Below are 16,631 nucleotides of genomic sequence, written 5' to 3' on the forward strand. Positions count from 1 at the left end.
AGATGCTCATTATGGGAACTTCAAGGAAGGGCTTTTGACTCAGTGATTTGGAGTTGTGAGCCTAAGAAGGAAAAGAATCTGCTAAGGGCTGGGACTCTAAGTGGGTTCTTCTTGCTTAGTAAAGCAACTAAGTAATTTAAAAGTTCTGTCCTTCCCTTCCCACGCCTAACATGCCCTCTTCTTGGATCTCTACACAGGCAGTATGGTGCAGTAGAATAAAAACTGGATTGAGAGTCAGAGACCTGTGTTTGAATCCTGTCTCACTTACTACCAGTGTGGCCATAGGCAAGTCACTTCTTTAAGTCTTAGTTTCCCTATGTAATATGACAACTATTTGACTATCTCTTCTCAAGACTCAAGAATGGTCCCTGTTACTCTGATCAATACAATGATCCAGGACAATTCCAAAGGACTCATAATGAAAAATGCTCTCCACCTCCAGAGAAAGAAAACAGATGAACTCTGAATGCAGATTGAAGGGTAATTGTTTCACTTTCTTGTAACGTTTTTCCTTTTTGCAACATGACTAATATGGAAATATATTTTGCATGATTTCACATTTATAATCGATATACTATTGCTTGCCTTCTCAATGGTGGGTGGTGGTGGGGGAGGTGAAAAGGAAAGAATTTGGAACTCAAACTTAAAAAAAAAGAGAGAGGGAGGGAGGGAGGCAGAGAGGGGGAGGGGGATGGACGGAGAGAGGGAGGCAGAGAGGGGGAGAGGGAGGGAGAGAGGGGGAGAGAGGGGGAGAGAGGGGGAGAGAGAGGGAGAGAGAGGGAGAGAGAGAGAGAGAGAGAGAGAGAGAGAGAGAGAGAGAGAGAGAGAGAGAGAGAGAGATTGTCCGAATGAGATTTCTGCTAAAGCAGAGTTTAATTTTTGTGTATGTGTGTGCTGTGTACCCCTTTGGCAATCTTTTAACTCCTCAGAATGTTTTTAAATACATAAAACACATAAGATTACCAAAGAACCCAATTATATTGAAAAAGTTATCAAAACATTTTTTAAAAGTTCATGCAACCTAGGTTAAGAACCCTTTGCACCCATCTGTAATAGAAATGTCCTTATAAGACATAGGGGCACCATGTCTGTCTGTCTCAGCAAAAAGGGTCATGCCAGTTAAACTGAAGTGACTGGGGCCCATCCCCATAACCCAGTTGCAAGATTACATCCACTGTCAGATTGGAGGGTCACAAGAGCCCGGGGCAGGGGGGAAGGTTATTTATCTCTGGGCTGCTGGCCTGTCCTTATTCTGAGTCATACCATGAGTCCCAAGACAAAGACTTTACCTCATCCACCACACTGTTTTTCATGACATCTCCAAGGTTGATTTGGAGGCTGGAAGACAAAAAGGAACTTTGGTGATCTATTTCAGGCTCCTAGAGGGCCTTGGCCATTTCCCCCTTAAAATGCCAGCTTCTCTTCACTACTGATCCACCCATTCCTCACTTTCTGCCTTTGGCTGATTGCAGTGAGGGAAGACTGCAGCTAGGTGGTGTAGCAACTAGAGTACTGAGATTGGAATCAGGAAGACTCATTTTCATGAGTTCAAATACAGCCTCAGAAACTTACTAGCTGTGTGACCTTAGGCAAGTCATTTAACTGTTTGACTCAGTTCCCCATTTGTAAAATGAGCTGGAGAAGGAAATGGCAAACCACTTTTTGCCAAGAAATCTTTGCCAAAAAAAATCCAGACAAACCCCAAACCCCAAACACACCCAGATGGGGTCACAAAGAGTTGGATATGACTGAAAAACAACTGAACAAATAAAAAAAATGAGGGAAGTGTGAGAAGGTACAAAGGACTATGCTAAAGTAATTTTGCAAAGGGGTCACATTTTATCTTCAAATATGCTTGTGAAATAAAAGCCCAGGTAAGTTTCATGCAAATATTCATTTAAATTCACACAGTAGTCCTCATGTATAAGTGGGCTTGGCAAAGAATTGCTGGGTTGGCTGCACTCCTAAGACCACAGGCATCAAGGAAGCAGGTCTTCTATGAGGCCAGAAGCACCATTCATTTGAACCAAGCAAGAGTCTCTCACGTAGCATGGATGCATATGGGTGGGGGGGTGGGATCATAGACTAAGAGCTAGAAGGAAGCTTAGAAGCTGCCTAGTCCTCCCTCATTCTACAGATGAGGAAACTGAGGTCTAGAAAACTAGGGGATAATTACCTTAGGGTTTTTTTTGTTTTACATTTTTTTTGAGTCAATATACTTTGGAGGCAGAGAACAGGTTACCAGAGACATGTGAAATGTCCCAGGAGTTGAAGGTTATAGGGTTGGATTTTTTAATTTATTTATTTTTTGAGATGAGGTCTTCCTATCTTGTTCAAGCTAGAAGTACAGGGGCCCCCCAAAAGGGACTGCTGAGCATCATGGAAATTTTGCCCTGCCAACCTGGGCCCATCTGCCCCTCTTTAGACAGGCTGGTGGCCTCCTTCCTCCTGTTGGTTTGTCATATTGGTGGCAGATTTAGCACAGACACTTGATTAGCTTTAGCCCTTATGCATCCCAGAACTCCCAGATTCAATCAATCCACCAGCCCAGTAGCTGAGACTACAAGTAAAATCAGCAGGCCTCACATATGGTACAGTTTTCTAATGGTGGAGGAGGGCAACAGGAATCTACGTCCCTGAGCTCCTCAGTCCGATAGCCTGGTACCCTTGAAGTGGTAGTTAGCCTAATTAAAGGAAGCCTGCCATTGTAGGCCCACTCCATCGTTATCCTCACCTGCCCAGAAAGTCATCTTTATCTGTATCTTCATCATACAAATCCACTTCCAGGTCCTGCCCCGGGACTTCATAAACTATAAACTTCAGAAAGAGAAAAAGTTTCCTTGGCAATGCAGTGGGTAGATGGTATATCCTTAGGATTTGCAGCAACTTTCCTGGTAAGTGGAAGGAAAATAGATTTCACCTTCCCCCACCCCCTACTCACATGCCTAACAGCAGTCCTCATCATTCATACTTATACCATTTTGGTTTACCTGGTTTTGGTTTTATTTTGGCTTATTCACAAAAGGTTTGTGGGCTTTACTAAGTATATGGAGATAATCTCTTCTTGGAAAGACAGCTGAGGGCAACCAAGATTCTTTCCCCAAAGCTTGGTACCCTACATCTCATGTCAGGTACTAGTAGGAATGTCTAGGGCTCAGGTAACTGCTGTCAGGTAACTTCCCCCCAGAAAAGTGAGATCATGTGATTTAGAGCTGGCGGAAGCCTTAGGGACCAGCCAGTTCTATTTCTTCATTATACAGATTTTCTCTCAGGTCCCTATGTCCATGTCCCATTGCTCTCAAGGAGATTCCCATCCTGGCTGAGAATAGGGAAGAAATGACAAAGACAAGAGGAAAGAAAAGGAGTGTTCCTATTTCTGGAGAAAGTAGGCTATGGGCGGAGAGGGAGAGGTATTGGGTAACCAAACTCTCCCCTTTTTCCAAGGGAGCATATCCAAAAGGGTCATAGTCATCTTAACAAGGAGGAAGGATAATCACCAACTAGCTACCTGAACTTGGGACATTTATCTTCTCTCCGGGTCTCAGTTTCTTCTGCCAAATGGGGGTCAGGGGACCTTAGATGACCTCTCAGCTCTTGCTCTGTGATCTTATCATGTCTAAGGTACCTTCCAGCCTTAACATTTTATGATTTTAGATCAGAAATTCTGATGATGGTGACATCTATCAGGTGATAGGAGATTCACAGAAGACAAAGGGAATAGTAGCTTCCAAAAGATTAATTTGCAATCGTTCTCTGTGTTGCTGATCTCCCCAGTGATCAAGATCTGCTGAGTGGGAGGAGGGAGAAGCCTCACAAACCCACAGGCAGGCAGGACTTGCCCCACACAGGCAAAGTAGGTAGAACCCCTAATAGCATACTCTAATAGAAGTCCCAAATTGCCTTATGCATCCAAATCCTGCCCCTTTCCCTCCAGTGAGATCAAAATAACTTGTTCTTTGACAAGAGAGGCTCCATTCCTGAGTCTCTTAATTTTCTTTAACATGCCACACCCTGGAAATTCACTCTGTCTGTGGACTTCTTACGCTGGAAGTACAGACTACCCTGCAGTCCCTTCCTGATTAGCTAGTTCCTCTCAGAACCTCCATTTTAAGGAAAACCACCAGATGAGCCATGTCTTCGTTTCTCTCTAGGCTACACTCCTGATTGTCTATTCCTTCTCTACCATCCCCACCTTCTATACACTTTCAGCTTCTTTTTATGTATTATTGTTTCAGAATATAAGCTCCTTGAAGGCAGAGACTGTCTTTGTTTCTGCTCATAGTTCTAAAGCTTATTGACTTGACTTGTCTGGATCTCTGCTTAGCCCCAAGCACATTCTAGCTTGTATCATGTCTATTTGTGTCTTGTTCTCAATCTTGTTCTATAGATTATCTACTCCTTGAGAGTGGGGGGGACTGTTGACTTTCAACTTCGTATCCCCATGAACTAGCTCAGTGCCCAGAATGTAGTAGGCATTTGAATGTTTCTTGCATTGCATAAGGTCCTGCACCCTTGGATTTCAGTCAGAGAGGGTTCTCTGCCTCACAAAATATTGCTTGGCTCTCCCACCAGTCACATAACAGCTCTCATTCCACAATAAGAGAAGAGGCTTAAAATGCAAAAATTCCTGAGGGAAGGGCTAAAAGGATTTAAGGGATAGAGTGCTGGTGTCCTCTAGACGTTTGATATTCCCACAGAGCATGAGGAAAAAATAAAGCCAAGTCTATGGCCATACAATAGCTTTGTCAACACCCAGCCCAGTATTGTGCAATGACCCCTATTCCCACACTCTTCCTTGTGCCAGCTTTCGATGCTCAAAGTGATTGGCAAACCTGCCCCCTTGGGTCCTCTCCAAATGTTGGTTCTAAAGTACCTTGATACTTTGGCCCTATATCAATACTTCATGATACACTGTCCTACTCCTGCCTCTGGAAAAGACAACATAGCCACCTGGTCAGATTGACCGAAGGCCAGCCAGCAGTCCCATTCATCCAGTGAAGTGAAGTCCTGATATTAGAAAATCCTCCTGGGTCTCCTACTAACTGAAACTCCCTTTAGGCAGGAAAGCTTTGGGTTGGTCATGAAAGAACTCCTTCACTCTCAGGGTTTGAAGGTGGTTTGGATGGCTGAGGGAGGTGGTGAAGTTCTTCAGCAAGAGAACACCAAGCTTTCTCTTGGATGGGCTGGCCAATCAGCCTCATGAAAGGATAGGACAGAACCAGACAGACTCTCAAGGCTGCTTATTGCTCTGTGAGTCTCTATGAAAGTTATCCTATAAATTACAGATCACAGGCATCACATCCTTTGATGGTGAGTAGGGCACCAAGTATTAGAAGTAGGTGGAACCAGGAGGGTCCAAAGAATTAATAAAAATAAAAAGGGGGAGACAGGGGACAATGAAAGTAAATTTTATCTACTTCACAATTCTGTCAAGGATTATTCCTGACCTACTTGTCACCACCTTTCTCTCTGGTCAGAAATTCTTAACACAAATTCATAGATTTAGAGCTGGCTAGGACTTCAGAGGACACCTAGTCCAATTTCTCTGGGTTAGGGACAAAAGCAGAAATCACTGTAAAGTACAAATACTGCAGGAGGAAAGGATAACCTTCTCCACTTAACACACCAGCATTAGGTTCAATCAAATTAATTAGCCATGGCATTGAAAAGCAGACGTCAGAACCCCGAGGCTATTAAATATAAGTTAGGAAAGTTATGAGGACAGCGGGGTGTGGACAGGGTTAAGGACTTCCAAAAAAAAATCTGGGAGTGTTCCAAAATATGAAATGCAACTCAGAAAGGGCCATCCTCTGGGAAACACTGGGAAAGCTAGGTGACACAGTGGATATAGCACCAAATCTGAAGTCTAGAAGACCTGAGTTCAAATACATCCTTGGACATTTACTATGTGACATTTTGTAAGTCACTTAACCTCTGTTAGCCTCAGTTTCCTCATTTGCAAAATGGGGTTGATAATGTCCATTATCAATCAGGATTGTTATGAGGATCAAATGAGATTGTATTTGTAAAGAATTTAGCATAGTGCCTGGCACATCATAGGTGCCATATAAATGTCAGCTATTACTATAATTATTAGATAGGGGATCACATAAGGGCATCAGGAACATGCGAGAGGCGGGAGGGGGAAGGGAGAGAGGAAGAAGGAATCCTAAGCAAACTTCACCTACATTTTTTCTAGGGGGTAGGCGTTCCCTGCACAGTAAGATTGTCCTTTGAGAGGTAGAAAGACACAGAGCTGGAAAGACAGAGTCAGACCTAAGATTAAAGTATGAGATTAAAAGGTGAGATTCTGAGGATGCTCTTACCTCAAAAACTTCATTCCAGGTAGGGTTCAAGTTCCTGTACACAGTCTTGCTCCGGAAATTTTGGAGGCCGATAGTCACCAGGGCATATGGATCTGACTTGCCTTTCAACCCCAGGAAACCATCTTTTCGTTCTAGTTTCTCAGCCTCCACCAAGTGAACTCTGATAACTCCCTGAAAAACAGCACCCCCACACCAAGTTGACAGAAACTCTCAAACAACAAAGCAATTAGGAAGTATCTTCCAGCATTTGATTCTTATGACAGTCAATTTTCAAATATCTGTAGGTGGTTAAAACACAGCAAGATTTTAAACTCAGGTGGCTTCTCTCCCAGCACCTCTAGCGTATCTCTGCTGTTATCTGGGGCATGTTTCAGGACTTTAAATTTAACACTTATTTAACTTATTTAATATATCACATAGTGGGCAAATCATTTTAGCTTTCTATGCCTCAGTTTCCTCACTTATAAAATGAAGAGATTGTACTAGATCATTTCTGTAAAATCTTCCAGATCTAATATTATATGACTCCATGATTATATATTCTATATTTATACTTTGGCACAATTAGGTCATACAATGTATAGAGCACCAGGCCCAGAATCAGGAAGAATCATCTTCCTGTATTCAAATCTGGCCTCAGAAATCTACTAGTTGTGTGACCCTGGTCACGTTACTTGACCCTGTTTGCCTCAGTTCCATATCTGTAAAATGAACTGGAAAAGGAAATGGCAAACCTCTCCAGTATCTTTGCCAAGAAAACCCTGAATAAGATCATAAAGAGTTAGACACGAATAGAAAAATGAAAGAAAAAATTATTATGTTTGGGTTTCCTGCAGGTTGAATATCATTCTTTATGTTTACTAGCCAATAAGTGGGTTGAAAATAGGACACATTTCTCACTACAATATGAAAGAGTCATAATGGTTATTATCCTTCTAATGCAAAGGGGGATTTACTACCTTAATGTAAAAATCTAAGAATTAGCAAAATATAAATGCTTAATATATGCTTGGTTTTTTTTTTCCCAAGAATTTTCACTGGCTGTCCCCTATGCCTAGAATTCTCTTGACTTTCCTGGCTTCCTTTAAATCCCAGCTAAAATCTCACCTTCTATGAGAAATCTTTCCTGATCATCCTTACATTAATCCTTTCCCTCTGTTGATTATTTCCAGTTTATCCTGTATATAACTTACTTGTCCGTAGTTTTCATGTTGTGTCTCCCACTAAACTATAAACTTGTCAAGATACTAGGAAACACCCTGTTTTCCAGAGCTAATGCTCAGCAAGCAAGCTGTGCCCTGAGCTTGGCATACCAATCCTTTGTATTCACCCTCTGGATGATCTCACCCTCTGGCAAAATCATATAATTTTTTGTATTGCTTTGATATGTGTACCCTATTTCCCAGGGACATGAAAGCCAGAAGTGGCTAATATGCTGTAGCAGAAAGTGATCAATCAAAGTCTCCTGAAAGGCTAACAATTCCTGAATTTCTATACCTGTAACTGCTAAGTGAACCAAATCAGGGACTGCACTCTTGTTCCTGCTATGCTATCTCTGGTTCTGTACTCTGCTGAATGATCACAAGGCTCAATGACCCCTGCAACTTGAGACAATCACAAGGTTCACCTATTCTAATAACTTGGAGACTGTTCTCATAGGACCTGAGAATGCCTGTATTGTCCCCAAATTGTCTGCATGCATGGGCCTGCTGTGGGAATGGTTTACTCAAGACCTATCAATGACTGTGTTGGATTCTGCCTTTTCGTGATTTTTCAGTCTTATAAGCCCTACCCCTGTTATGTCAAGCCCTCCTCAGGCTGACTTCTACTTGCAAGCATTTTCCTCACTCTGAAATTAATTAAACTTCAGTTTGATTCCCGACTCTCTTGTCTCTAGCCTGCTTTGTTTGGCTCTGGCCACCCACAGGTTAGAGACAGGTTCTGGTCCAATTGACTCCATCAGAGTTATCTTTCACCCTTCTTAGTATCCTTAGCACTGTGCCAGACACATTGTAGGCACTTTATAGATGCTTATTGACTGACTGATGGGTTGCCTTAATGCTCTTTTCTAAGTCACATGTATGATGAAATCCAAGGGTTTGGAGACTTAGTTTCTGGTACTCTGAGAAAGACCTAATCTACAGTTCCTGGTTCTTTTAGGGCTTTCTGAGGAGTAAATGTTATTCTCTGTACAATGTAGACTTCTCAAAATTTTTAAAAATTAAAATTTTTGTGATTTCCCTTTTAACAGGAGTTTTTAAGGTCTATAAATTTGGGTTTTAAAAGTACCATACCATAAAAGTATGATTTCAATATAATTTTTTCTTTTGTAATTCTATTCATTTTATTATATGCATTTAAAAACCATTATCATGAGAAGGGGTTCCACAGACTTTACCAGACTTCTAAAGGAATCCATGACACAAAAGTATTTAAGAACCCCTGCTCTATTTAATGAGAGAGAGGTAGAAGCAGTCCATTTTTCTCTTTCTTTTTTGGGATGGTTCACAAGATTTTCCCTAGTATGACATCCCTTAGATTTCTCACCAATGGTAAGCACTTGGACTGCTCCTGGTGACTGGGGATGGCCTATTGTTCTCAAATGGTCATACTGGGGGCCCCCTTTCCCTTAATTTATTGATTCTCACGATTATTTCCCTTGAAACCCTGATCCTTTGACCCATGTGCTTCTGGGAGTGCGTGGGTAGATGGATTGAAAAACTATGTCCTAGTGGTGTCTTCCCTTGATCTAATGTCCTGGGCTCTCAATTGCTCTGTTATATCCCAGTGGCTTTATCCTCTCTCCCAGCTCCTACTGTTAAGTGACTATTCCCAGAAATTCTACAAAGTTCTCTCAGAGCTCAGTTTTTCTAAAGCTTCCTTGGCTGTTAGTCTGTTAGTTCTCCATGTGTCTTTGGGTTACCTTAAGTCAAAGGCCCCTAATGTAGAGAAGGAAGTCAGTCTAACACCAAAACAGTGTCTTAGCCCCTTCCAGACTTTCCTTGTTTTGAACAGTAGAGTATTGGTTTACAAACCCTTTTGAGAACTATGATGATATATTATATCTCCTGGAAGCCTTCTGGTATCCTCCAAGGGAGCTGTAGGAGAGAATCTACCATAGTCTCCCTGTAGGATGCAGACTCAACCATTGAGGAGGCCTGAATTTTTCCTCAGAGGTCTCTTATAGTAGACAAAACACACAATGCAAATTTATATTCCTAAAACAGATATTATTGGTCCTTTGGTCCTTCCCACCTGCCTTCAAACATTCAAGGGTTTTTCCTGTTTGAAAGAAAAATCTTTGCTTTATTTCATCTACTTCAATATTAACTAGTTTTTCTCCGTTTACTGCCAAACTTTTGAAAGGAATAATGCATATCAGGGACAGCTAGGTGGCGCAGTGGATAGAATGCTCATCCTGACATCAGGAAGACTGATATTCCTAAGTTCAAATCTGGCCTCAGACGCTAGCTATGTGACACTGGGCAAGTTACTTAACTTTTGCCTCAGTTCCTCCCTCATCTGTAAAATGAGCTGGAGAAACAAATGACGAAGCACTCCAGTACCTTTGCGAAGAAAACCCCAAATGGAGCCATGAAGAGTTGGACATGACTGAAATGACCGAACAACAAATACGTACCAACCATGTTGTCCATCCCAACCACATGATGACAACTGCGCTTTCCTTTTCTCATTTTACACTGCTGACTACTCTCTCTTTTTTTTAAAGCTCTTTCTCTCTTCTTCTCTATGACATTATATTCTTCTAGCTCTCCTTCCACTCTGACTCCTTTGCTGCCAGTCTTTCTCTTCCAGACCCCTAAACAGGTACACCCCAAAGTTCAGTCTTTAGTCCTCTGCCCTCTTTTCTTCATAATTGCTCCCTTGGAAAGCTTACTTAACCTTTCTATGTCTCAGTTTCCTCTTTTGTATGGAGGAGGTAGACCAGATGGCCTCTAATTATAACTTCCTATGATTTCAGCACCCACTGGCCATTTCCATTTGAATAGCTTCAAATTCAACATATCTAAATCTCAACTAGCCTCCCCTAAAAAGTATAGATGTCACTATAATCGCTGCATAGGAGGCTACAGACTCCAAATTGGTTGTTAACGAGATAAAGATAAAATTCCTAAATTTCAAATGGCTAGGATATTTTCCTGACCGTATCAGTGAGATTCTAATCAAAATGTAACTAATAAAAGAGAGAAAAGGATACTGATATGCATTCATTAGAGTGAAAAAAAAAAAACTATGAAGTAGAGGGGGCCTAGGTTCAAATTCTGCCTTAGATACTTAATAGTTGGGTGAAGCAGTTATGTAATTTGAGACTCAGTTTCCTCATCTGCAAAACAGGGCAAATACTTGTAGTATCTAGTTCACAGGGTTGTTGTGATCATCAAATCAAATGTCCAGTTGTGTTCATGTCTGACTCTTCATGATTCCATTTGGGGTTTTCTTGGCAAAGATACTTCTCCAGCTCATTTTACAGTTGAAGAACTGAGGCAAACAAGTGACTTGCCCAGGGTCACACTGCTAGTAAGTGTCTGAGGCTGGATTTGAACTCAGGGAGATGAGTTTTCTTGACTCCAGGCCTGGCACTCTAGCCATTGTACCACCTAGCTGCCCATCAAATCAAAAAAGGTATATTAAATTTTTTTTTATCTCAAAGTGGTATATACACATCCACCATCATTACTGATACCATTACGTTGTATTTCCAAGGTTTTTTCCTTGTTTCACTTTTTCTCCTTAAAGGGATCTTGTTCCCCATTTTCTATACTGATCTAAATGCTTCCTATCCAAGGTCCAGCTTAAATTCAGTGTCTTATGCATAGGAGGTGCCAAATGAATATTTTTTCATTTGAATCAAATTCAATCTTTCACCACTCTAGTAGCAAAAAGAATGATTGGGGGGGGGGCTCCCTGCAGGCTTTTCTATTGCTTTCAGATAGAATGTCTATTATTTGAGTGAAGGGAACCCCACTGAGTGGAATGTTTGGCTAGTAATAGCCCAGACTGGCTATTTTCCCCTAATACTTTTCTAACCAACTGATTCAGTTTCTTTTTAAATCAGTCAATTCTATTTATTTTCCTCATTTGTCCTACCAGGCAGAAGTACACTGAAGATGCAGTATCAAAAGGCTGATTTAGTTAGGAGACCTTTATTATAAACCATTGTGGCATCGCTTTCATGACTAACAAAATCCCAGTAGGGGCAGCTAGGTGGTGCAGTGAGTAGAGCACTGGCCCTGGAGTCAGGAGGAGCTGAGTTAAATCTGGCAAGTCATTTAACCCCAATTGTCCTACCTTACCCCCTCCAAAAAAAAAAAAATCCCAGTGGTGGTTTATTTCTTCCTAGATAATTTTGCCTGCAGTAAGGGTAAACTACCACGAGGTGGCAGTGATGCTTCAGTCACATGGTTCCAAACAGTGGTCTTTCTAAGATACAGATTGGAACTATGGCCTTAACTATTTTTCTTATTAAATAAAGAGAAATCTTTATCAAAGTGGCTACACAGCTACATTAAAAAAACACTTTTCATTGGGTCCAAGGATATAATCTTTTTTGAGTATTCCTAATTGGTTCAGGATATCTTGCCTATGTTTTACACAGCAAATGTCAAAGGCAAGATTGAAACTGGGCTTTTTTGTTGTAGAGGTTACATGTTTGACGGGAAAGAGGTGGAATATATCACATATCCACAGCTGCTCCTCTATCCACAAGGAAAAACGACAAGTGGTAATTTGTTCTGCTTGACTACACATGTTTGTAACAGGAGTTTTATTTTTCTTTCTTTCTCAACTAGAGTGAGTGGGTGGGAGGGAGAAAATACAGATTTTTGCCAATTGAAAAAAAATTTAACTTTAAAAAATGACAGGCATGGTTAAACTTATTTGAGGTTGTACAGCTATATGTAGAAACACAGAGACAGATTTCAGTTCTGGAAGACACCAATGTTATTATATCGTCCTCTTCCGGGCTTAAGATCTTGAACTAAATGCAGTAAGTAATGCAGACTGAGTGTGGCATGTCACAGATGAATGAGAATCAATTCTGGATAGGTAAGATGGGCATTGTAGTGGGAAATTGGTTGTTCTTCAGTTGTTTCAGTTGTATCCAACTCTTTGCAACTCTATTTGTGGTTTTCTTGGCAAAGATACTGGAGTAGTTTACCATTTCCTCCTCCAGCTCATTTTACAGATGAGGAAATCGAGGCAAAAAGCGTTAAGTGACTTGCTGAGGGTCACACAGCTAGTAGGGGTCTGAGGCCAGGTTTGAACTCAAGAAGACAAGTCTTCCTGTCTCCAGGCTTGGCACTCTGTCGCCTGTGATTCTTAGCTGCCTGAAATGATTTCCCATTGTTAGCGGGACACTAACTTGCTACCCTACGTTGGACTTGATACATTTTAATCTAATTGCTTCTTAATTGTTAATTGTTTGCCATCTCAATGAGAGGGGAGGAAAGAGAAGAAGAGAGAATTTGAAATTCAAAATTTAAAATTTAAATTTAAAAAAATTAAAAAAAATGTTTTTACATATAATGGGAAAAATAAAATATTAAATATATATTTAAAAAAGAGTTACATAGAATGAAGACATATAGAAAAGTTATACTGATAATGATTATCTCAAGAATACATTGAAGAACTGAATTTAAGCTCAATTGTTAGAACTGTAAATTTGAAGTTTTAGTTTAAATCTGTTAGTTCTTCAAAATATTCCTCTTAAGTTTTTTAAAAATCTAAGTTGTCAATTTTCTTTTGATGTCTGTTACACAAAATAACAAAGAGTAGTATTATGATGTTTAATAAGCAGTTGTATGCTGATGGCTGTTGAATTTCCCTGGTTTAAGTGAATCTGATTGGATGACCTTGTTGGGTTAGGAGGTGACAAACCTCTTCTAAGGCAGCTGGACCAATTCCCCCTTTCAAATTAGGGACCTCATCTCACCTAGGTTGTCCTGTGCTTCAACTTCAACCATATTCACAAATACTCAAGAAATGTTCAAGTTGGAGGAGACATTAGAGGTTACCTTGTCCGTGTTACCCTTCATGTTACCAAAAAGGAAACTGAGACACAGAAAGGTGATGCTGCTTGATCAGTGCAAGATAGCCAGCAAATGGCAAGATTCACAACCAGATCTTGTGACAACAAATCTAGCACTCTTTCCATTATGTCACCATGTCCTTGAGCTTTAGACCTGGGAGAACGGAGAGGAGGGTGAAGCATCTCAATGAGTTGTTTTAAAGTGGGCGAAATGGTGGCCAAAGAGCCAGGTGGCATAAACAAGAAGGCTGTCCATTAAGAATACAGATGCCACTAGAAGGAAACTCCCTGAGAAGGGCAAATAAAGCAGCTAGAAAGAAATTCCCTGAGAAGGACAAATAAAGCAGCCAATGAGACTGAGAGAAGGTAAATAGAGCATTGAAAAAAACAAATAGTAGCTTTAGAGCAGCAAGGGAGATTAAAAGAGATATTTGCCAAGGGAAAGGTATTGAATGAGAAAACCGGAGCTGGACTAATGAAAGCAAACCTGAGGATGTGTAAGGATGCTTAAAGTAGCTCCAAGGGTCAGAGCTCCCAACCTCTCAACAAGGAGGTACAGCCAACAAAGGGAAGAAAGTTGAGATTGAACTTAAGGCTCAGTGAGACATTTCCTCATTCCTTTTCTGCCCAGGTGTGCTGTGCTTCTCACCTAGTAAAATCTGACTACGTAGTGAACCAAACAGAGCCCCCTGAGTGGGAAGCCACTAGATTCTTTTCTTAGGTATGTCTGCTGGCAGATCAGAGGGGCCAGAAAAGGATAGGTTTACATACCAGTATGACTATGCAAGGGAACAGCAAGGTGGCACAGTGGGATAGAGTGTAGGACCTGATTTCAAATCCAGCCTCAGGTACTTACTAGCTGTGTGACCCTGGTCAAGTCACTTAACCTGTCTGGCTCAGTTTCCTCATCTATATAATTAACTGCAGAAGGAAATGGCAAACGATTCTAGTATCTTTGCCAAGAAAATGGGGTCACAAAGAGTTGGACATGAATAACTGAACAACAAATGACTACCCAAAGAAAGGCCTCTCTCTGGCCATGTAATAAAAAAGCCCTCTAGGTTAAAGGGTGGCTTCCAATCCATAGAAGCATGGAAAAATTTATATGGACTGATGCAAATGAAGAAAGCAGAACCAGGAAAACCACATATATGGTTACAACAATGTAAAAGAAAAAATAAATTTGAATTCTGTAATTGTAGTGATCAAGCTTGGCCTGGAAAAGAAGAGAGGCCAAAACCCATCTCCCTCCACTGTTTGCAGAAGTGGGGGACTATGAGTGTGGAACACTGCACACACTGTGAGATGCAGTTGATGTGGCTGGTTAGTTTTGCTCCACTGCTTTTTGTTTTCTTTTTGTCCATTTTTCTTTACAATAGATGGCTCTCTACGCAGGAAAGAATGGAGGGACATATCTGGGGAATAAAGGTGATAGAAGAACAAAAAATAGCAATAAAATTTTAAAAAGGAAAAAGTACTTTTCCTTCTTTGCGAAGGAGCTTTTCTCCTCCATTGTCTTATGTAAATCGCATGAAGGAAGGAACAAAAAAGGGGGTCTTCCCAATTTTCACATGGAGAAACCATGTCCAGCTTCCCCTAACACGAGCCCAGACTATGTCATGGACCAAGTACCCATTGTGTGGAGAGCCCTGTGCCAAACACGGTTTGGCTTGATTTCTCCTCCCCCTCTCTCTGTAAAGCGAATTGGGCACTCACGCAGGGCAGCGGGAACCGAAGGTTGGTTACGTTCAGCCCTTTCTTCACAGGGACCGTCACTCTGTTTGGCAGCACCAGGTGTGCAGCGATGAGGTCTTCAAACATGCTGTCCGACACGTCACTGGGGGGCAATAGGAACATAGGCTGTGATGGTGACGGTCGTGCCCATCAAAGATGATATACTCTTATTTCAATACCACATGGCCCCCCGCCCTCTGAATTACAAACAAAATACAATCACTGCTGTCATGATTATGAAATTGATTTGTGGTCATCTGCTATTGTGGTGCCCGGTGACCTCATCCCAAATGGACACAGCCAGCTGCCCAATCAACCGGGCCAGACAAAGGAGAACATCAAGGCACAGGGGGAAACCCTAAGGGTTTGTATATAGGTATAGTAAACTTTTTTTTCTTTCCTCTTTCCTTTCTCCTTCCTTTTCCTTTTCATTTCTCTTCCCTTTAAAAAAAAATAAAGACTGGTTCTCCCTATTTCATCTGGGCTGAAAATGTAGAAGTCCCTCCCACTACTGATTAGCATGGGAGATTTTAACCTGTTTCCCTTTCTGCCTGGGCTGATTTATTCCTCTTTAGGTAACCTGGTGGTCCCTTGCTCCTAAGGGCTCATAATATTAATGCTGAACTTAGTCCAGATACCCAAATGACATATCACTCACTGCAGCTCAGAGATTTGCTAGCCTCAGCCTCCTGGCATTGAATCATAAAATCATAAACTTAGGGCTGAAAGGACGTCTGAGGCCAACTCTTTCATTTTACAGACAGGGAAACTGAGGCCTAGAAAGGCTCTAGGGTGCCTAGGGTCACTAAGGCAGTGAAAATCAAGGCCAGGATTCAAACCTAGGTTCAAATCCAGCATTTTCTCCACTGTACCAGGCAAAACAGACTGAAGAATTTAGAGAAGGGATCCAATAACTGGTTTTTGGGGGGGGAAAGGAGGATGACAGTAGAGAGAAGGGTGGCAATTTGGAAGGGCAGGCAAAATAGTACCTAAATAGCTTTGTTTCCTTTCTCTTCTCCAGGCCCAAACTCCCTGAAACAGTAGGTATCTTCCCCCTCGCTGAATATAGTATGGCATTCTTATTCACATCTCCCAGTTCACAGCCCCTAGGGATGACAGTCTTCTCTGTAAGGTAGGTAGCCCTGGGTCTCCTTCTACCTGAACTATCTCTGCTGACTCTCACTGAAAGAGTAAGGAGGAAAGGACATTTCTCACTGCATTAAACAAGCATCTACCACCACCCCTCTAGTCCTTCCCCTGTCCAACCCCACTCTATTAAACTCCATAGAGCATATTGGTCAGAAGGTAACATGCAAGAAATCACAGGGCAGAGCTGAACAAATCAGGATGCAGAGACAGGCTGATGAGGGGTGTTGACCCAGAAGAGGATCTCTGAAGAAACAGAATGGCATTCAGGTCCTGCCCTGTTAGATGAATTACATGGTAGAGTTGCTCAGACCAAGAAGAAATGATTCTGGTCACCATGAAGTGTGGTTCAGGAGATAAAACTGTCCACAATG

At 41.5% G+C, this 16,631-nt stretch overlaps 1 protein-coding gene across 1 annotated transcript in view; it reads right to left on the minus strand.

The window, feature by feature from the left end:
- The window catches only part of ESYT3 (extended synaptotagmin 3), an 88,407-nt gene that overhangs the window by 23,354 nt on the left and 48,422 nt on the right, over positions 1-16,631 (minus strand). Inside the window, exons 8-11 of the mRNA XM_036746803.1 lie at positions 15,094-15,214; positions 6,327-6,497; positions 2,735-2,817; positions 1,290-1,338 (exon numbers count right to left, since the gene is read on the minus strand). Of these exons, the coding sequence (XP_036602698.1) occupies positions 1,290-1,338; positions 2,735-2,817; positions 6,327-6,497; positions 15,094-15,214 (424 nt within the window). The remainder of the gene's footprint in view (positions 1-1,289; positions 1,339-2,734; positions 2,818-6,326; positions 6,498-15,093; positions 15,215-16,631) is intronic.

Source organism: Trichosurus vulpecula, chromosome 2, assembly GCF_011100635.1.
Source record: "Trichosurus vulpecula isolate mTriVul1 chromosome 2, mTriVul1.pri, whole genome shotgun sequence".
NCBI lineage: Eukaryota > Metazoa > Chordata > Mammalia > Diprotodontia > Phalangeridae > Trichosurus > Trichosurus vulpecula.